At 34.6% G+C, this 22,883-nt stretch overlaps 1 protein-coding gene across 14 annotated transcripts in view; it reads right to left on the bottom strand.

Annotated features, from left to right (window-relative positions):
* MCF2 (MCF.2 cell line derived transforming sequence) overlaps positions 1-22,883 on the bottom strand; it is a 101,013-nt gene that overhangs the window by 16,822 nt on the left and 61,308 nt on the right. For 9 of the 14 annotated variants that reach the window (XM_079124809.1, XM_079124811.1, XM_079124803.1 and 6 more), the window contains 10 exons: positions 17,474-17,665; positions 16,153-16,344; positions 14,833-15,004; positions 13,355-13,402; positions 10,603-10,640; positions 7,770-7,858; positions 5,457-5,523; positions 4,648-4,763; positions 4,484-4,553; positions 2,089-2,181 (listed from right to left, as the gene is read on the bottom strand). In XM_079124809.1, coding sequence (XP_078980935.1) covers positions 2,089-2,181; positions 4,484-4,553; positions 4,648-4,763; positions 5,457-5,523; positions 7,770-7,858; positions 10,603-10,640; positions 13,355-13,402; positions 14,833-15,004; positions 16,153-16,344; positions 17,474-17,665 — 1,077 coding nt within the window. The remainder of the gene's footprint in view (positions 1-2,088; positions 2,182-4,483; positions 4,554-4,647; positions 4,764-5,456; positions 5,524-7,769; positions 7,859-10,602; positions 10,641-13,354; positions 13,403-14,832; positions 15,005-16,152; positions 16,345-17,473; positions 17,666-22,883) is intronic. The other 5 variants (XM_079124810.1, XM_079124807.1, XM_079124808.1 and 2 more) reach the window with 1 other exon arrangement.

The following is a 22,883-nucleotide window of genomic DNA, read 5'->3' as shown; positions in this document are numbered from 1 at the left end:
GTAGCTGCCCTTCTCTTCCCCTAGAAGAATAACAGATAATAGATTAGAAAGGATAAAGCAGAGGGCCTCTGGACTAAGGGATACAAGGTCAATTTGAGGGCAGAATACCATACTGAAGGCAAGGAGAGTGCCTGAATATCTATTTGCCAAGTTAGAGACTCATAGTGTTTGCCCCCAACATGGCATCCACAACATTGGCAGGCAGATCCATACACATTGGGTAGCAGTTTGGGAACTCTAAACAACTGACCAGAAAAGGACCTAAAGATAAAGGTGCTGAGGAATCCCCCCTAAGGAAACAACTTGAGACAAATCACACAACAATGCAGATCATGGTCAATAAATCCACAAATGCACAGGAACATTCCAATGAGCTTTTTAATGCTCACTCCTAAAGTAAGTGAACAGACAACTATAATCAGACATTCGAGGAAAACCTCTAAGATGAGTGGCAGGAACTAAATGAAGAAAAAGAAAAAAATAGAAGCAATTTGAAGATAATAGGATCTATGCAGACAGAAGAAACTATTCTTTGAGGTAAAATCTTGTGGCAGAAACCAGTAATCCTAGTGATTCTGGAGGCTGAGGCAGAAGAATCACAAGTTTGAGTTCAAGTGGCCTGGGCAACTTAGTGAGACCCTGTCTCAAGTTAAAAAATAAAAAGGGCTGGGGATGTAGCTCAGTGGTAGAGTACCCCTGTGTTCAATCCCCAGTTTAAAAAAAAAGGTAAGATTTATTATCTTCATATCAATAAGGAAAATATTGAATTTATGAAACTAAAACAGGATTGTATTATAAGGAACCAAGAAAACAAAAAGTTGTTGTTTTCAAAACTAAAAACATAATGGCAGAAATAAAACCCTCAATAGTAAGAGAGAAAGATATATTCCAGAAAGTCAGAAAGTACAGCACGAAGACAGAGAGCTAGAAAACAAAGGAAAGATAGCAGAAGACCAGTTCAAGATATCTAAATCTAACATCTGTACAACAGAAATTCCAGATTATTCCAATAATAATAAGAAATTCCAGATTATTCCAATAATAATAAGTTTTCCAAAATAAGTTTTCATAAACTCCCAGAGGACAAAAATTGGGTCTCCTGCAATAGAACAAAAAAATCTGATGTTAATTTTAGCAATTTATTTAAATTTCTGTGGATAATTATTTCTTACCTAGAACTTTATACCCAATCACACTAGCAATAAAAGTTATGGCAGAAAAAAGGCATTTGGAGACAAAAAAATTCTTAAAAATATTTATGTACATTGCACACTTTCTCAACAAATTACTGGAACATATGTTCCATCAAACAAGGAAATAGAAGAATGACAAGGACATGGCACCTAGGAAGCAAGAGAGCCTACTCAAGAGACAAGTGAGAGGTGTCTGAAAAATTATATTCACCAAGATCCTGAGATGAAAGTTATGCATCAGGCCTAATGAGTCAAGGTGAGTTGACCAGAAAACCCTAGGAGACACTTCTTCAAGAAAATAAAATTTAAAGAAAATCAATGTATATAAATATTGCAAGAGTACATTTTTATAACTCCTAAAACTGAAAGAAGTGTCAGTAGAATCAGGACAAGAATCTAGAAAATTAAGTGAGACAACTGTAAGAAAAACAAAAGGGAAGGAAAAGCAGCCATATTATATCAAATGGACCATTTAAGTGGAGAAATAACAGTCTCAACAATTACATGCAGTATATAAATCTAACCCAAATTACAATATAACTATATTGGAAATTTGGGGGGGAAATAAATAAATATATATATATATATATTCATGTGGCAGTGAAAGAGAGCTAAATCCTCGTCTTATATGATAGGAAGGAGAAAGATGAGCAAGCTATTTGGAGATAAAGAGGTAAATATCAATAGAAGTAGTTAAAAGCACTGGAAGTAGTTGCTTCTAGGGAACAGAAAATGTGTGCATGCATGCATGTGTTTTGGAGAGGGAGAATTGTTCTTTAACTTATATGTATACATAATTGACTCAAAGTAGAAAATGAGTTTATAAAGAAGAAATATCTCAGTATTTCCCAGAAAAAAAAAAAAAACATATCCAATGCTTAAATAATTATCATACCTGGAAAAAGGCACATTCTGAGTACTTTTTCCAAATTGTCTCTGATCTGGGTTTATTCTGACAGTATTTTGCATATATCTGAAAATCATCCTTCTGTGACAGAGAACAAATTCAAACATATTAACAATTTGCAAATATGAACTTTTCTTATCAAGAAAGACTGAGCAAAAGTGAGTTAGCAAGGCATTACAGGGACTCTGACCTAAAGGAGCCCCCTTCATATTCCAGAAGCAGCATATCCATTAGACCTGGTGGTGGGACACATGATTATCTAAGTAATTTCTAAACTTCCACTTGCCAAGCTTGAGAATTAGGGGAAAAAAGCCTTCACTGTCTGAACTAATAAAAAATATCTTTTAATAACCAAGTAAATGTGCTCTTTCTATGCTAATGTCTGAACTAATAATATCTTTTCATAATCAAGTAAATGTGCTCTTTCTATGCTATTCATCTCTCGGTTCCCTAGTGAGTGAACTTGGAGCCCACCTTCAAGTCAGCCTGCAGTCCTTGCTTCATCACTGGGGCATCACCACTGCAGCATAACCCGTCTAGGCCTGTGCAATTTTCTCTCCCTAATCCTCATCTACCAGACTCATGAGTCATCTCTTCTACAAAGCCATTTGTCTGTACTCCAAGGCTACTACATAAGATGTCTGTTATGGTTTGGAAGATCTGGAATACCCACAAGGCTCGTGTTGAAGGCTTATTCTCCAGTGCAGCAAAGTTCAGAGGTGGGGCTTTTGGGAAGTGAATGGATCATGGGGGATCTGAACTCATCACTGGATTAATCCATTGATGGATTAATAATTTGGTATTAGTGGGAAATGGTGGAAACATTAGGGGGTGGAATATAGTTGAAGGAATTACATCACTGGGTGCATGCCCTGGAAATGTATTCTTGTCATGTCCTCTGAAACCCCACCACCACACCTTTCTGCCATGATATTCTACTTGCCTCAGGCCCAAAGTAATGGAGCCAGCTGACCATGAACTGAAACCTGTAAAATCATGACCAAAATCAATCTTTCCCTCTTTAAGTTGTTCTTCTCAGGTATTTTGTCCCAGCAATGAAAAGCTGACTAATATAATGTCCCTCTTTTGGACTCTCATAGGACCCTTTGTGCATCTCTAATATAGGACAACTCATGCTGTATGCAATTTTAATAGTTTCCCTGTTTTTGTACCTGAATAATCTTTGACTTGGTGTCCACATTTCCTAGCACAGCACTTGGTACAAAGTAGATGTTCAGTAGATAGTTGTTTAATGAATAAACACTACCATCAATAAGCATTTATTAAACCATTACTAGCTGTCAAGGACCCTACTAACCTCCTGAGAGATACATACATAGGATACGAACCCTGTCTCAAAGATTTTCTCATCAAATTGGTGAGAGATTATATATATGCTTGCATAAAGATACACAGTAAATGTAAAATTTCCACTGATTAGCAGTCTCTGTGTAGTATAGTCCAAAGGGAAGACACATTGTTCTTGCTAGAGGAAGTGGGGAAAGAATCTGTCCACAGTTGAAATGTGTTTCAAGTTACATGTTGAGAAACATGTTGTATAGAAAGTATAGTATAGTATAGAAAGACAGTGACATATAGTATAGAAAGACAGTGATATGCAGTCCTTTCTTAGCCTTATTCTCTTCTCATTTTATAAACACTTTCTGGGACAAAATATTCATTTTGAGTTTCAACAATCATATCTATCAAAATGACTCCCAAACCAAAGCAGAACTGATCTTTCAGGAAGAGGAGGAATTAGAAAAGCAAAACCGGGTAAACAAAAAAACTATTTCTGAGAGAAAACTCTAATGGAAGAGAGCACAATCACTAACTAGGAAGTCAATTTTACTAAGCATACTCTTGGGACATGGAATAATGAGTCTCCCTGAATGACTTTGTTAAATTAAAAGAAAAGACAGCTTTCTGTTTTGTGAAGCTCCTGTGATAAATGCCTTTGTGGCTGAATGCCAGACTAGGCTCATTTATAAGATTTTACACGAATTGTAGGGAAATACCAAGGCATCTCTTAGGTTAAAAATAACCAAGCCTAGAGTGGGTTTGCCAAGATAATCCCAACTCTCACATTTTCACAGCCAGAATGATCCCTGGATCTCTAGGATCACCATTCCTAAGAGCTGAGCCATTGTAGCCAAATATACAACACATGCTCTGGATACCCTATTACATCAGTTTCTACCCCATTACATCAGTTTCTACAACAAAACTTGGTTTTGCATTAAGTACTTACTAGAATTGATGTCACTTCTCCAAAACCATAAAGATATTTTAAAAACCTATCTTGTCTCTGAATATATTCTTATAAATGAATAATTATTTTGGTGGCCTGTATTTGTATAATTAAAAAAATAATGAGACTAACCCTTTCCAGGAAGCAAGGTCCCACTCTTTCTGGAGCATCAGAGCAATTTTCCAGGCTACTCATGAAAATGCTGTGAAATTTTCAGAGAAAAATGTGAAATATAATAAACTGGTCAATAGCCCTTTTAAAAATCATAAAAAATATTCAATTCAGCAATTACATACTTGTTATGGAATTCATATATTTCTGCCATATTTCCAAAAAGAACATCCTTTTTATTTCTCAGGACAGGTGGCATAAGATCAAACATCTCTGGATTATCCATCTCCGCTCTATAGCCCTACACAAAATAAATATATTTAGGCATCTTTACAATATTTACATTAACATCTGACTGGGTCATCAAAGGTCTAAGTATAGTAGAATATATAGGGGATTTGTGGGTAAAAACTGTTTGAAAGTTAACATTCATCTATCCTAGTTCCCAAAGTTATCCATAACATTTTTCTTTAGAAGGCAAGATAGGAAAGTCAAGGTTTTCCACTGGATGGGCAGAATAAAATGCTCTTTGGCCTTCCAAGGTAGCTTGTAATGTTGAAAACAAAATAGAAATCAAGTATTAAAAAGTATAGCACAGGTAATCAAGTTCTTAAATTGGCAATAAGTGTTTAGGTTTTTTTCTGACCAAATAAATATTGTGACATTTATGTTAAATGACTATTTTTAGCCTGTTCTCAGTTCTTTTTATCACGATTTCTAAACAGCACCTTGGGATTAATTATAACAATCCACAGCATCCCTAAGAGAAAGGCATTTCTGTTCTACAATAAATTCTGAATCAACCATTCCCACTACTAAGAGAACATAAATATACACATTTAATCATGCAGCCTCAAACAATGGGTGCCGTACCCATTGCTGCCACGTGACAATTGAGGAAGGAGACAGAAATATAAAATTGCCTCAAACACTTTGCAATGAATGTATCAAGGGACCATTCAGGAAAATGGGAAAAATACTTTGAGTCACTTACCAACAAAACAGTAAAGAGCTCTCGAACGTAAACCCTTTCAGTCTGTATCAGCTCATTTAGGACGTGGCTAAAATGAAAAGACCATATTTACCAGTTACTCTGTTATTTAGAATTGTATAACACTGTTTCAGTTATTATAAGTCATTGAAAGGAAAAATAGTTAAGTCATTGAAACTACCAAAGGTTCTGGTTTTAGCATCAAAATATAAAACTAATTTTGGTTGTAAGAGTAAGTACCACCCACAGGGCTATTTAAAATATATTCAAAAGAAACAGGAGTGCTCAAGGGTTATTATTGACTCACAAAATTATTTCCAATTCACTAGGATTAAGAATCAATTTACTAAAAATTCACAAAATCTATTCCTAAATGTCTGATGTTTATTTATTTATTCACTTTTGGGCAGCATACTTTTTGAGTTACGAGTATCCTCTCTCACACATACAAAAAAAGATAATAGCATTTTCAGCATTGTTTTTCCCTGTTGCAGGTAATATTCTGAATTTTTCTAAGACTTGCAATAGATTCATTATACTAGTCTTCCCAAGTGTAGATGATACTAAAATTTCTGTAATAATTTGTCTACTGTCTCTGTAAAATAAAATACATTTTTATGTTAATGTGATTTCCAATTAACACATTTTAAATTAATTTTCCTTTCACCAATATAAGTAATCCATTTAATTTAACTACCCTTTGGTCTTTTTTTACTTTCTTTTTGTCTTTTAACATCCTAATGCATGTAACATTTAAAAGTTCACATACAACTTGCTGCAAATACTGGCTACTTATAATTCTGTGACATGAAATTTAAAAGGTAAATACTCAAGTCTAGAATATTAATACAATATTGAAAAAGTTAGCCAAACAATGTATTGTTAACATCTTTCAAACCACATCTATACAATCCTTTGTCATTTCGTTCATTTTTACTTCTTTTGAAAAAGAAAAAATGATGTTGACCAAAGGGTTTAAACTTTAACTCATAAGTTGAATCAGTTCTGGGGATCAAACATGCTGACTCTAGTGTGTAATACTGCTATCATATACTGGAAATTTGCTTAGAAAGTAGATCTTAGCTGTTACACAGCTGATACAGTGAACACTATTGAACTTCACACCTAAAATGGTTTTTAAAAACTTAACCAAAGCATATGTTTTAAGAATGTTCAGTTTATAATGTCAGTTAATCTCAATAAAGATATGGATATATGTGACTTTAAGAAGTGAGAAAGAGGCTGGGCACAGTGGCGCATGCCTGTCATCCCAGTGATACCAGCAACTTGGGAGGTTGAGATAGAAGAATGATAAATTTGAGGCTATCCTCAATTTTAACTTTGTGAGACCCTGTCTCAAAATAAAAAATAAAAAGAACTCAGTGGCAAAGCATCCCTGAGTTTAATCCCAGGTACCAAAAAAAATGATAAAGAATATGAACTCCTAAATCAGACTTCCTGGCCTCAAACCATGGGTCTGCCATTTACTAGTGGTGTGACTAGGGGCATTTTATCTAACTGTTCCTCAACTTTCCTACCTGGCTTTTTATAAGTACCACCTGGTTGGGGTAATATTCATAAAGCAAGGTCATTGTGCTAAATGATTGTAATGATGTATCAAAAAAAAAAGAAAGTAGATCTTAGATACTTAGTGACCTCACCAACAAAAAAGCAAATTTGTCAGGTGAAAGATGTGTTAACTAATTCAATTATGATAATCACCTCATAAAATATACTTGTTCAAAGTATCACATTATATTCCTGAAATATATACGATGATAGTTGTTAATTATACCTCACTAAAGCTGAAAAAACAAACTAAAAAGAAAAAAACCTTTCATTTTTCTTTCCCATCTGGAGAAAAAAAGGAGAAATGAAAATTCAGAAAAATTCAAAATAATTTTCCTCAAGTAACATAAACAGACTATAAGTTGGTCAAGCCTAAATTCAAGACTCTGACACTTCAGCTAGCACTCTTTTTATGACATCCAAGAAGAACTCCTTTCTGTGAACTTAAAAATTTTTTTTTTGGTAGCAGGGATTGAACCCAGGGGTACTTAACCACTGAGCCACATCCCCAACCTTTTTTTATTTTGAGATAGGATTTTTCTCAGCTTCTGAGGGTCTCGCTAAGTTACCAAAGTTGACCTTGAACTTGCCATCCTCCTGCCTCAGCTTCTGAGTCTCTGGGATCATAGCAGACACCATGTGCTATGAATGCGCTCAAAATTCTAAGCACATTGGCCTTTCAAACACTAAACCAGAGATCCTACAGGGAAATGTATATGTGAGTTTATGTTAATAAATAAAGGATACTTCTTTAAAACATCCAAGCTCTTGTCATTGTTCAAACTGGAGGGTTGACCAGAACTTCTTTTCTCCTGACAATCATGTACCACTTCAATCTGAAATTATGAAAATTAGAGTTATATTAGTATCTATGTACAGTTCTTCAAGGATACATAGCTCAAATTAGGCTTATTCCAGGTCCTAACTATAGATAAATTGAAAAATAACTGATTTTTTAAAAAAATAGTTTTGATATATACTAGTAAAATGAATGATTTGAGTTACTTGGAAAGATAAGATTTAAGATACTAATTTATTTTTTATATTTTCACTTATTTGGCACTTTTGGGAAATAAAGCTAATTCATAAAAGTTTATTTTCCAGATAATTAAAGTCCATTTATTGAAAAACAGCTTGTTAGCCTTGGATTTTTTATGAAAATCCTTCTAGAAAATATTATATGCCTCCTTGAGTTTTAAATTAATCAAGGACATACAACATAAATGATCCTTTTATTAATGACTCAGTGGTATCATCAAAAACTTAAATGTAATAAAATATAAGGATGCATCCAGGGCTATTGAGATACAGAACTATCTATTCTTTCTAAAAATGTCTGTAACTTGTACATTTTTGTCTCTCCCCTCTGTCACATGTTAGTCATTGCTACAAATGGCTTCCCTGATCCTAAATTGTTGCCTTCTTTTGCAGACTCTAAAGAACTTGGACTAGTCTACTGAGTCAACTACATGAAATTTGTGATGGTTACTACCCTTCAGAAACATTTGAAATATATTCCTGGGATCCCAGCTATATTGGACAGTTGAGCTTGCCAAAAACCTGACCTCTAAGTAAAAGTAACATTACTTCGTGACATTTAGAACCTAAAACGAAGCACTATATTTGTCAACTAAATAATATTTCAAAATAATGTGGCTTACACATGGCAAATACTCGTGGACAAGAACAAACATAACAACTTCATATTATGCAGGTACAATCCTAAGCGCTTGACATACATCATTATCAATTCTCACAGCAATTTAGAATGTTAAGACATTCTTTTTTCCATTTTAATGATGGGAAAAATGAGGCTCAGAGAGGTTTAGTAACGTGATCAAAGTCACATACTTAAAGTGATGAAACAGTCAAGCTCAACTGTCAAAGTCTATGCGTTATCACTTTTATCATACTCCATCCTGCAGAATGTGCTTTGATTTGTTGCATCTGGCAAATGTACCCACCATTATCATCATTTTAATATTATACTTAACAATAAAAACACTGCATACTATACTTATCAGGTAGGTATGCATAACAGATTTCTGAATACAGGTGTGGAAATATTTGAAATACGAATTTATATTTTTAAAAACATAAGGATTGTTTAAAATTACTTGAATCAAAAGAATGCAATTTGGAACTGTGTTTAGCTGGATGCTCCACCAAGAAAATGCACAGAGCCACTGCCTCATGATTTTCCCCTGGGGATATGGAACTGAATAAAGCTATGAAGAGGAATTTAAGGTGTCATGGGTTGACACTAGAATGGAAAACATGGAAGACTATGGAATTTAGCATTCACTTCATGTCCTTCTAGAAACTAGAGGTTGTAACTATACAACATGCTGACCAGGCATTGTATCCATCAGTATAGGCCATTCACTAGCCTGCTAATATTATAATAATTACTTAGAATATTATCATATGTCATACATTGTTCAAGTGCTTCACAAATATTTTATCTTTACACTAATTTCATGTCATGTATTACTATTCACATTTTATAAATAAGGTGACTCTGAAATCCAGAGAATTTACCTAAAGTTATACCACCAGTAAGTGATGAAAGTGGGGATAAAAGCCAGGCAGTCTAGTTCTACAATTTGTACCTCTTTGCTATACAGTACAGCCTCTTAGTGATATGTTCTTATCTTTATTTACCATCAAGAACACACAAATAAAATGTAGGGTCTTGCAGCTATCATGAAGCTACTTTATGCAGATACCAGCCTGTCATAGAGAACTGAGAAGGGAGGAATATTCTACCGTAGTTCTCCCTACTTATCCATAGAGGGTACGTTCTCCCTACTTATCCATAGAGGTAGCAGAACCCCCAGTGGATGCCTGAAAGTGCATAATATTGAACCCTATGTTTTTTTTTTTCCCTATACATATGTGCCTAGGATAAAATTTAATTTATAAATTAGGCACAGTTAAAAGATTAACAATAACCTAATAAAATGGAACAATTTTATATATTGTTTTAAGAGTTATATGGATGTGCACCACCCCCATCCTGAATCTCCCTTTTTCTCTCTTTCCCCCACTCTTAGACTTTCCATTTAATATTTTTAGAGCAGAGTTAAACATGGGTAACTAAAACTATAGAAAGTAAAACTGAGGATAAGAGGTGGAGAAATACTGTATTTATCAAGAAATGAATGAATTTCTTTTTCTGAGTCCACAATTAGCCTCTACATGGTCCATTAGAACCTGACCCCTGTCCTTCATTCATACTGGAGGGACTGGAATCCTTCATGAAAGGAAGTTCCCTCTGTAGAAAGGTATGATGTTATTTAGGTTTATGGAGGTAGCAGGGGTAGAGAGAAGCTAGAACTTAATATAGTACTCTACAGAAGTGATTCTGCACTTGAGCCAGGACTTGAGAAACTATTCATACATCTGCAGCTATGCCAGTACTGCAATTAGACACAATGCAACTGTAGCTTTTTTTCTTTCAGATGAATTAGGCTTTCAAATGCACAACACTGATTCAGTGAATGAAAAATATGGCTTAAGCCCCATACCAACTCCATAACTACAGCAATAAAGTCAGTTTTGAATTAATGATATTTACTTTTAAGTTGCTCTGATTTTGTCTCCAAGTCTTCTTCCCTGGTACAAAAATGTGAAAGAAGAATTTCAAACCAGGATTAAAGTCAATTTTTTTAATGCAAGCAAATATAAATTTATTAAATAATTAGAGATTTCATAGTCCAACATGTTTATATTAGTATTTTTAATCACACTATAGAAGACAGTTATTGGTTAGACGTAACATACAATTTCAATTTCTTATTGAGCATGATTTTGCTAAGTACTCACCCATTTCCTCGCTCATCAAACATTCTCTTACTTGCTGAGCACAAAGTTAGGTATTAGTGCTCGTAACTATTTGTAGATTTGTAAATATTTGCAGGTTTCATGTTCATTCTGACATATAAACATTTCATCAGATTGTAGCTCATTGATTAGGTAGATCAAAAATCTCTTAAAAATTCTAGTTATCCTAGTAATTAGAGCATCTAACACTTATTTGATACTTACTATATATACCAGGTACTGATGTAAGCCCTATGGATGTATCCTATCCCCATTTTATAGATAAGGAACTAAAGTCAGTATGTTATTCAAGAAATAGAGGTGGTGTTTAAATCCATACAGTCTACTATCAGAGTACATGTTTCTAACCACTATCTAATTAACATTTCCAAAACATGTTAAAAGGCTCTGAATAAAGAAAATCTTCATCAAAATCCAAAACTTTAATTTTTTATTTTAAATAATTTCATTTTATAAAGGGTGAGCCCCTGTATTATTAAGCAAGGAGTCAGATGTTCCTAAAAAGCCAAGGGCACTGTCCAAAGAGTGGACTAAGTTATCAGGGCTGCCGAAAGGCTATGTGGGTCCCCTTCTCTGCATGGAACAAATACTTTTCATCCTTTGCTTCTCAGTGGGAACCAGTATCAGGCACACTCAGGAAAAGGATGTAATGTGATCTCTAGATTGTACACTTTACTTTCATTTATTAAAATATATATCTATAAGTGCATATGATTTTTTATGTATTATGATCATTATATATCATATATGGATATATAGTAAAATCAGTGAAAATTACCATGTAAAATCAGTTTCTCAATAAATACCAATGTGCCCCACTTTAAAGAAACTTGATATACAGAGATCTGAACTAATTCTTTTTAAGTACATTAAGAGAGGCAAAAGGAATATATACACGACTAACTTATAAGAAACATCTTTAGTGAAAAGCAAGGTAGATATAGTCATTCTTTCAACAATATAAAAATATACAAAATGATTGAGTGCCTATATGATATGCTAAGCTCTGTGTTTTGGGGATATACAAAGATGAAGTGCAGACAGTCCATGCCCTTAAAGAGCTTACAGTCTAGCAAGTAAGTCAGAAAACAGGCAATTATAATAAAGCTGAAGAAACTGGGAAACCTGTTATCACAGCATGAACACAGGGGAGGAAGGAGATGAGGAGGAAAAGCTTACCTGAAGGAAGTAGCCTAGAGATAGGAAATTTGAGGGAGAAGTAGGAACTAGCAAGGGAGAGGGAGCCAAGAGTGTTCCCAAGAGAACAGTGTGTAAGAAAAGGAAGGAAAAGCATGCACAGGGAATGGGGAGACAGAGAGACTGTCAAGCCACAGATGATGTTAGCTTCAACTAGGAAAGTGGCAGTAAGGAAAGCAATGGGGATGGAAAAGACGTAGATGGATAGGAGCAGTACTCAGGCGATAAAAATCCACAAAATGTAGAATTTTTTGGTCAATTAGAGGTGAGGCAGGAGTAAGAAGAAGAACTGAGGTCCCAAGCTTGGACAACTCGAGGAATACAGTGCCATTTGCTGAGGAAGAAAAGGTCTGCAGGAGAGAGGCATTCATTTGGGGTATTACTGAATCTGAGTTTCCTATGGGAAATTCAAGGAAGCAAATTGTAAGCACAAATCTAAAGCTTACAACAAAGATCTGGGCTACAGATACGGACTTAAGAGCTCAAACCACATTTAACGCTTTATCCCTCAGTGAAAATGTCCTTCCATGACTCCTCTCTGTCCTCAATGATAATTCAACAAATATTTATTACGTCCTGCTAGTTGCCACGCACTGTGCTAGGTACACAGTTCAATACAGAGAAAAAAAAAATGAACAAAAACAAAGAAAAAAACAGTTTGACTCATTTTTATGAAAAATAAACACATTTTGATTTGATTGAATCTTATATAACTGGCTTATCAAGTAAAAGTCTTAAAGAACTGCCTGGAATAGATGCTTATAATCCTCATTACTCACAGAGCAGTGGGGTAAAAAGAATAAGGTTTGCAGCATAAATAATGCTTTGATTTCATTTACAAACCATGGTCAATAGGGGTAAAATCATTTATCTGTCCATGCCATTTATTCATTATGCTGCCTTCTTTCTCAAAAATACAGTAGGCAGTCTTAAACTAAAGCAAACCCAACCTACTCCCAACAAATAGTTGTGGATGGCAGGAGAGTTTTTCAAAAGAATGGAAGCCTGATTCACTTTAACATTGCTATATTTTTTCTCTTTTGAGTGGTCATTTTATTAGAGACTGAGTTTAGGAGCATAAGTTACTTTTTACATAGTCATTTTCAAAGGTAAGTTCAATACTGAGAATAATGGGTAGTCATTGTGGAAAAAAAATGGAAAGAAAAAAGTTCCTTGTGGGCAGAACTCAAGAATGAACTGCTGCTGAATTTTGATGCCAAACTGGTTTTTCACATGTACACAAACTCAGAAAATGTACTGATGATAAGTAATATAATAAAGATGGGTACCTTTTGAAAAAAGTTTACATGCTTGAAAGAAAGAGTATCCAATTCCCACTGCAGAAAGAAAGTATAACGCCATTAAATAAGAATATGAGAAAGAAAAATGAGACAATACAAAACAAAATTTTCTTGAATGATTAATGACTTCAGTGGGTCCTGGACAGTCTATTCACAACTGTGTTCTTCAACCTAAGATGCACCACTTCAGAGGACAATTAAGCAAGAAGTCTTAACTAGAGGGAAGGGATATAGTCCCATTAACTAAGTACTTCTTATAGTCTGCAATGTTTTTCACTTTGTCTTCACAATAACCCTTTGAAGTCAGGAGGTTATTATGGTCCTTATTTTACAGACCAAGGAACTGAAGCTAAAAAGTATTAAGTGAACCTCCCAAGGTCACACAGCCAATGGAGTCAGAAATCCCTAACAATATGTACTCTGCTCAGGAATATCAACCTATTCTCATAGGTAGTCTCACAGTTGTTGGATTTTATACCCCCCCGTTTTTGCTGATTTTTTAACTTTTTTCCCCAGTATGTTTGAGATTTCTAGCACATCTAATGTAGTCAACATGATTCACTTAAGGCACTGCTTATAGCTTTATTTTGTTTTTTTATTTTTTTAAATATATTTATATATTTCATAACTATATCTATTTAACTTTCATTGTCTTCACTAGTTTACCTGCTTTCATCACCTCTTTTTAATCTGATCCACTGCTGAGGATGACCTATATTTTTACACACAGTGTCCCTGCCTCAAGTCTTCTCTGAATTTCAAAGCAATTTCCCTACACTAGTGAAGTCTCTGATTCTACTTACATCAGAGAGACTGATTTTATTCCCATGTTCACCCATTTCACTAACTTAAGGTCTACAAAGACTAAATAACTATCTTGTAAGAGACCCTACAGGCATCTCAAGGAAGTCCTTGGGGCAATTGGTCCATCTTATTTTCACACTAGTTCAAAACCATTATAAGGATAAATTTTTCTCCCACAGAACTCAGAAAGGAAGTGGACGTTATATAGTTAAAATAGGCTACAAAGATTAAAACTTGAAAATGCACTCTATAACAGGAAATCAACAAAATTAATCTGTTTACCAGCACCTATTTAGAAAAGAAAATCCATTCTATTATCTAAGCCACTCACATATCAGGAGCATATGAGAACCAAATAATAGTTTTACATAGTAATGTGTGAGCTTGATGCCAGTACCTTTTCATAACTCATTTCTAAAGGTAGAAATAATCAGTCCTGAGATGGCCATCATTATTTGTTCTGCATTATTTGGTTACTACATTTCATGATTGTACTATAGTCTCAATCTGACTCCTGCCCTTTGCAGTATCATTTGAATTTGGTCAAAGATTCTAAAATAAAATTTCAGTATATCAGGACTGAAGAAAGAATTCAGCATCAAGAGTAACAAAGTAATAACAAGACAAGCAGAAATAGATAAGGCGAATATAAGAAATTTTACCATGTTTAGTTGGAAAAAATGGTGCTCTAGATCTGATCAAATTTTCGGAGGCAGGTACCACAAATTGAATTGGCCTCACATGCTTATCTCCCAGGTTCCTGAAACCAGCCTGCTGATTCTCAAATATAGTTCTAATATTTTCAAGCTTGAGTTGTACAGTCTGCATTTGTACCTGTAGGTTGCATAAGAATTCTATGAAATATATTATGAAATGGGATCATAAAAAAAAACCTATTACATTTCTCAGACTCAACCACAGAGTTTAAAATACAACTAGAAGAAATTTAGGAAAAGAACAGAAAGCAGAATGATGTATTTTCTTCACATGGTTATAAAACCAAGATCTCAAAACAACACAAGGAAGAATCTATCAAGCAGTCATGAAAATGGTCACTGCACAGAGAGTGATTTGTTCTCATTGGTTAGAAGTTATAATGGCTAGAAAAGAAAGCATAATACTCTATCTTATTTATCACGAGAAAGACACTAAGTTATAAAAACAAATGAACAACATTGTCATAGTGCTTCGTTACATCTTAATCTGTTCTTTATAGTTCTCCATGTGTTCCTGGCTCCTCAGAGCCACCAACAGAAAACATATCCTTCTGCCCCTCCTTGATGCTTTGAAGCAGCTAGAGTTAAGCTTGGTTGCTTCCAGAGCATCTCTTGGTTATTGCCACAGCATGTGTCTGATCTTCTAGGGCAATCCCAAGGATCTGCAGCTAGGCATGGATTTAGATATTGCTCCAGCAATAGCAAATAGTATCACAAATGCTCTTGTCTACAACATGGGTATGTTCTTCATGCCATCTCCAAGGGAACAGTACCAAACTAACCTATAGCTCTCCCCTTTGCTCATACCAACTTCTATTTGCTTCCCCTTCTCCAAGAACACCCAGATCCTTTCTTTATCCCTTCATTTTCAAACAGAGGAGGAAAGCCAGATCTGTATCCATAGAGAACCTGTGGGTGGCCATTACGGCACAAAGGAAAGATGTTTGAGGTAGAGTACTCATGACATGGACCCAATATTCTAGATCTGCTTGGGCCCTATCTATGAGAGTTCCCAGTATATTTTAAAAGTTTAAGAATAATGGAGTTGGAACTCGCAAAAGAAATAGTCTTCATTATATAGCAAGCAAATGCCTTTGGATTTTTTGATGCTTGATAATGGCACTACTATCACCCATATCCTTTAAGGGGACTGCATTCATGCAACTCAACAATGTTATTTGTAAGGTAGTAAAACTCTTATGGTATTATAATTATGGTTTTCTCATTTGTTTCTTTCAAAAAATAAAAAACAAAACCACCTCCTACCTTGAGTTCAGGAGATAACATTACATCAAATTCATATTGCAGGGTTTCAGGATCATAATTTATGAAAGGTATAGCCATTTCAAGAAAATTTTCAATGTCTTGAAGGGCTTTCTGGGCATCTTCTTTAGACTGGAACTTATCTATTTCCTGATTAGCTAGAAGACATTCCCCTTCATCACAGCACTGACGAGCCTGGTGAGAAAAATCAAGAAAGCATATATGAATGAATAAAGAGCAAACAGGTTTGCCATTTAGAGTGATCATCAGCCCTCACTGTTGTGAATCAGAATTGCCTTCAGAACTGTTCAAAAATAAAGATATCTGGGTTCTGCCCCCAGAAATTCTAATTCAGCGGCTCTGGGGTATAAGGCAGACATTTATACTTTTACAGAGCTCTAGGTACTTCTTATGCACAACCAAGCTTGGGAAGCATTGCATTTATTTCATAACAAGTAATTTATTCTGCAGCAGGGGGTCTGGTCATTTTCTCAACACTAACACTTTAGTTGCACACTATTTTCCCAAAGTCAATAACTGAAATATGAAACTTCTAGCAAAATATAAAGTGTAATATAAATGCTTATTGATTGTGAAGGACAAGAATAAAGGTTTCCTTACCAGAAAAGGAGATGTGCAGATCAAGATGTGATGTCTGTAAGTGATACTCCTACTTTAGATTCAATTGCCAAGACCAGATTTGTATGGTGAATTTTGATTCATTACCTAATCATAAAAGGGCTCAGACCCACAAGTAATGGAGGAAATTTTTCTAGTCACTCTTTAATTGTTTTAGTGCTGTACTATGAAATTTGGAAGGAATTTCAAGCTTCAGCGAAATACTCCCCAGGCTTTTAAAAGTGTTCTGAGGGGCTGGGGAGATAGCTCAGTTGGTAGAGTGCTTGCCTTGCAAGCACAAGGCCCTGAGTTCAATCCCTAGCACCGCAAAAAAAAAAAAAAAAAAAAAAGTGTTCTGAGCATAAACTGTCACCAGTAGTCTTCAGAGGTATACTCAAAACAGAAAGGAAGGCATCACCACCACAATCTTCAATCTTGATATTTAGAACAGAGGGCAAACTTTATACTGTTACCAAATCTGCTATGAATATTGTATAGGTAGATAGACTGAAAAACCATAATCAAATTCAGTCCTTAACATCCTCTGCAAATTGAAATTCAAAGCTATACCAGACTCGGACTCTACAACCTCTGAGAAGATAAAAAGTATGCCATAAGGGCATAAGGGCAAAGTATGTCAGGACAGGAGGACCCAAGAATAAACTTACACTCTTTTTCAGAAATGAATCATTTCCCATCATACTACCTGCTGTAGGAGTTTATGCATTTTGAAGGTCCTGCTGAGCTGAATCCGTTTTGCCTTGATCTCATTAACCAAAATATCAGAAAGGTAACGTAGCTCATTGCATCTCTGGCAGATTAAATCAAGTGCATAATGGTGATTTGCTGCAAGCCTGTGTCCATGTAATATCACAAATCGGGCCTTTGTTAACAGATCCTGATTTTAAGAAAGAAAGAAAATAATGACTGCATGAACTCTGTTCATATAGAGGGAAAAAATAATTTAGAAGCAAATTGAGCAGGGGAGCTCCATGGCCAAAAAGATGATTTGATGCCACAATTCTGCAGGTTGCAAAAAAAAAAAAAAAAAAACCTCAGTTATAATAATTAGTTAGAGCAGAAGCTTATGCATTTCTGGTTACAGACGCTGAAAATTAACCACCCCATCCCACTGAGAATATAGACGAGATTTACTTCTCCTTATATGTACAATTTAGAACACAAACACAGCAACTGAAATACAAAATGCTTGGTTCCCACACCTTCCCTTCTAAGACAGAACTTGGTGGTCCAGTTGTTCCCCCATCCTTGGAGGCATTCTGGGGATCTACAGGGGCATGGACATTTGCCTCACCTCAGGGCATACAACATAAAAGCCTCCAGAGCAAATATATACCTGTACAGCACCACACTCACCAAAATCCAATAAGGTAAGAAGGGCTCAGTGCTGTGCCCACATTCACCATATCCAGGGCACAATCTAAAAGCCTCCAGAGAGAATCTACCTCAGGTGTGGTAAACATTCCCTTAACTTGTTCAGTGGGAAAGGTAGAGCACAGCCTGCTTTTCTGCCCAACCTTCTGGGGAGACCTGAAAGGAATTATAACAGCTGCAACTGTGATCCACTAACCTGCCCCCCACCCAACATAGCTGGTGGATTCTGTTAGAAGACCTGGAGGGAGACAAGTATTTCCAAGTGTCTTGTCTAGCAGGCATGAAGCCCTGGATTCAATCCCTAGCACCACAAAACAAAACCCCCAAAACAAAAAACTTTCTACATCTAAAAGAAGAAGAACAATAAACACAATCAGGACAGCATAGGTTTTGAGATAAGGGAAAAAATAAATCTTCAGATAAGCCAATGAGAATTAGGAAAGAATCAAACATTATTAATAGATAACCATCAAACTCTAGATGAGTAAGAGAGAACATAGAATATTTAAAACAAACAGAAAAAAAACATAATTGTAACAACTACACACCACACCACACCTTTCAGTAATAACCCTGAAAGCAAATATCTTAATTCTCCAATGAAAATACACATGGATGGATGATCGTATTAAAAACAAGACCCAACAGTCCACTGCCTGCAAAGATATGCACCTCACTGGCAAAGATATGCACACACTGAAGGTGAAAGGATGGAAAATGATATTCCATGTAAAGGGAATCAAAAAGCAAGTAGGAATAGTGACTCATATTTGATAAAACAATCTAGAAGCCAAAATCAATTAGAAAAGACAAAGGCCACTACACATTAACAAAGGGAACAATTCATCAATAAGATATGATGATTATAAATATATATGAACCTTCATAAAATAAAGTATGAAACCTAGAAGCATAAAAAAATAAATAAATAAATAAATATATATGAACCAAACATTGGAGCTGCCAATTTATAAAGCAAACTCTACCGAACATAAAGGGAGAAGTAGGTCCCAATACGAGAAGAGCAAGTTGAAGTCAATACCTACTTCTCACCAACAGATAGATTATCCAGATAAATAACAAGGAAATATCAGTTATGTTATATTACAAATCAAATGAACTTAACAGAAATCTACAAAATATTTTATTCAACAGTTTCAGAGTATACATTCTTTTCATCAGGACATTTTTCCAAAACTAGTTCACACATTAGACCATAAAACAAGTCTTCACAAATTCAAAAAACTGAACTAATTTATTGCATCTTATTGGATCATAATGGGATGACACCAGAAATCAACAGCAAGGGAAACTAGAAATTTCACAAACACATGGAAAATTAACAATATACTCTGAAGGAAGAGTGGGTGAAGAAGTCAGGGGTGAAATTTAAAAATCCCCAAAGCCAAATGAAAATGGAAACATAATATACCATCAAAGGCAGTTCTAAGAGGGAAGTTATAACTATGAGTGCCTATATTTAAAAAAACAAATCACAGGGGCTGGGGATGTAGCTCAGCTGGTAGAGTGCTTGCTTCCCAAGCATAAGGCCCTGGGTTCAATCCCCAGCACCACAAAAAAATTTAATAAAAAATAAAAAAACAAATCACAAATAAATAATTTAATGATATATCATCTCAAGATCTTAGGAAATAAAGAACAAATTACTGTATTTCACCACATAATCATCACCACTGCATTCACATATATTCATGAGTATTCTATGCATCCTAATCTTGCACCAAAGACATTTAGTGATAAATGATAATACCATCACATTTTTTTAAAAAAAGCTTTATATAATGATTTCATCCTACATTTTTTTGTAAAAAAAAAAAAATAGAGCATAAAATCTGCAATGATCATGTAGTAAAATATGATGAAACCAAAATAAGCAGAAAAAAGAAAAATAAAGATCAGGACAGAAATAAATGAAATAGAGACTAAAAGAACAATATAAAAGGATCAATAAAACAAACAGCTGGTTCTCTGAAAAGATAAACAAGACTGAGAACCCCTTAGCCAAATTAACCAAGGGAGAAGACCCAAATAAATAAAAATTAGAGACAAAAAGGGGGATGTTACAATAGACACCATTGAAATTCAGAAAGTCATTAGGGAATATTTTGAAAAATCATATTCCAATAAGCTGAAAAGTCTAGAAGAAATGGACAGAGTTCTAAATACATATGACCTATCAAAAATGAACCAAGAGGATATAAAAAGCTTTAAGAATGAGTAAGAATCATTGAGAATGAAGCAATAATAAGAAGTCTCCAAAGAAAGCCCGAGACCAGATGGATTCCCTGTCAAATTTTGCCAGACGTTTATTAAAGAACTATTACCAATGCTCCTCAAACTATTCCATAAAATAAAAAGGAAAGGAACACATCCAAACTCATTCTATGAAACCAGTATTACCCTGCTACCAAAATCTGATAAGAACATAACAAAAACCAAAAGTATAGACCAATATCCTTAAGGTATATGATGCAAAAATCCTCAATAAAATACTTGCAAATTGAATTCAACAACACATTTAAAAAAATCATACACCATAATCAGGTTGGTTCCATTCCAGTGTAGTAAAAATGGTTCAATACATGAAAATTAATAAACTTAAAGCACATAAATAGACAAAAAAACCCACAATCACCTCAACAGATGCAGAAAGTCTGATAAAATTCAACAACTCTTCATTATAAAAATAACTTAGGTATAGAAGGACCATACTTCAACATAATAAAGGCTATATACGAGCCCATAGCCAACATCATACTGAATGAGAAAAACTAACACATTTCCTCTAAGATCAAGAACAAGACAAATGTGTCTACTCACTGCTCTCATTCATACAGTACTTGAAATTTTAGCCAAAGCAATCATGCAAGAGAAAGAAATAAAAGGAATATAAACAGAAACGGAAAAAGTCAAGTTAATTCTATTTGTAAATGATATAATTCCTATACTTAGAAAACCCTAAAGATTCCACCAAAAGACTCTTTTAGAACTGATGAACAAATTACACAAAGCAGCAGGACACAAAATTAACATACAAAAAACAGCAGATTTTTCTATTCCCCAGAAAGGAATGTGCTGACAATCAGAAAAGCAATTCTATTCATGATAGCTTTAAAAAAAAAGTTAGAAATAAACCAAATAAAGGATGTAAAAGACGTTTACAATGAAAAACATAAAACACAAGAATAAAACTGAAGAAAACACTAGGATACGGAATGATCTCCCAAGTTCATGGATTGGGAGAATTAATATTGTTAAAATGCCCATAGTACAAAAAGCAGTCTACAAATTCAATGCAATCTCCATTAAAATACCAATTATATTTTTCACAGAACTAGAAAAAATAATCCTAATATTCAAATGGAAGTACTAAAGACCCTGAATAGCCAAACCAATCCTGAGCAAAAAGAACAATGCTGAAGTCATCTAATTCCTGATTTCAAAACATACTATACAGCTATAGTAACAAAAGCAGCATGGCCCTGTCATAAAAACAGACACGCAGACAAATGGAATAGAATAGAGGACCCACAAAAAAAATGCATCTACAACCAACTAATTCTCAACAAAGGTGCAAAAAACTTATATTAGAGAAAAGGCAGCTTCTTCGAAAAATGGTAGTGAAAAAACTGTTTATCTATGAGTAGAAAACTGAAATTAGACCTTTATTTCTCACCATCTACAAAAATCAACTCAAATTAGATGAAAGACCTTAATGTAACACCTAAAACTTTAAAACTACCAGTATAAGAAAACATAGGGGAAACACTCCAAAATTTCCTGACTAGGAATCTAATAGCTCAGGAAACCAAAGCAAGAACTGACAAATGGGATAACATCAAATTTAAAAGCTTCTTTGCACTTTGCACCAAAGGAAATGATCAAAAGCATAAAAAGACAACCTACAGAGTGGGAGAATATCTTCGCCACTTATTCATCTGATGGAAGATTCATATGCAGAGTATAAAAGGAACTCAAGAAACTTAACAAAATAATAAATAGTCTAATCAAAAAATGGACAAATGAGTGGGCTGTGGCTGCAGCTTAGTGGCAGAGCACCTGCCTAGCTTATGTAATGTGCTGAGTTTGATCCTCAGCACCACATAAAAAATAAACAAAATAAAGTTATTAAAAAATGGACAAATGATCTGAACAGACACTTCTCAAAAGAAGAATTATAGATGGTCAAAAAATATATTCAAAAATGCTCACCATCTTTAGCCATCAGAGAACTGCAAATCAAAACTACACTGAGATTCCATATCAACCCAAAGAAAAACACCTGTTATAAAAAAATAACAAATGTTTGTGAGAATGTGGGAATAAGGGACATTTATACACTATTGATGGGAATGTAAATTTGTACTATGGAAAACAGCATGGAGGCTCTTCAAAAATAGAACTAGTATATGAACCAGGTATACCACTCCGGGGTATTTATTTGAAGGAAATGAAGTCAATGTACTAAAGAGACACCTGCATGCCTGTTTATTGATGCACTATTCATAATAACCAAACTATAGAATCAGCCTAGGTGCTCAACAAGAGAGAAATGGATAAAAATATGGTATATATACACAATGGAGTATTATTAAGTCATTAAGAAGAATGAAATCTTATCATTTGCAGGAAAATGGATGGAACTCGAGAACATCATGGTAAGCAAAATAAGTCAAACACAGAAAGATGAGTATCTCAAG

This window comes from Sciurus vulgaris (assembly GCF_902686455.1).
Source record: "Sciurus vulgaris genome assembly, chromosome: X".
NCBI classification, from domain to species: Eukaryota; Metazoa; Chordata; class Mammalia; order Rodentia; family Sciuridae; genus Sciurus; species Sciurus vulgaris.
This window is presented reverse-complemented; position numbering and strand designations above follow the sequence as displayed.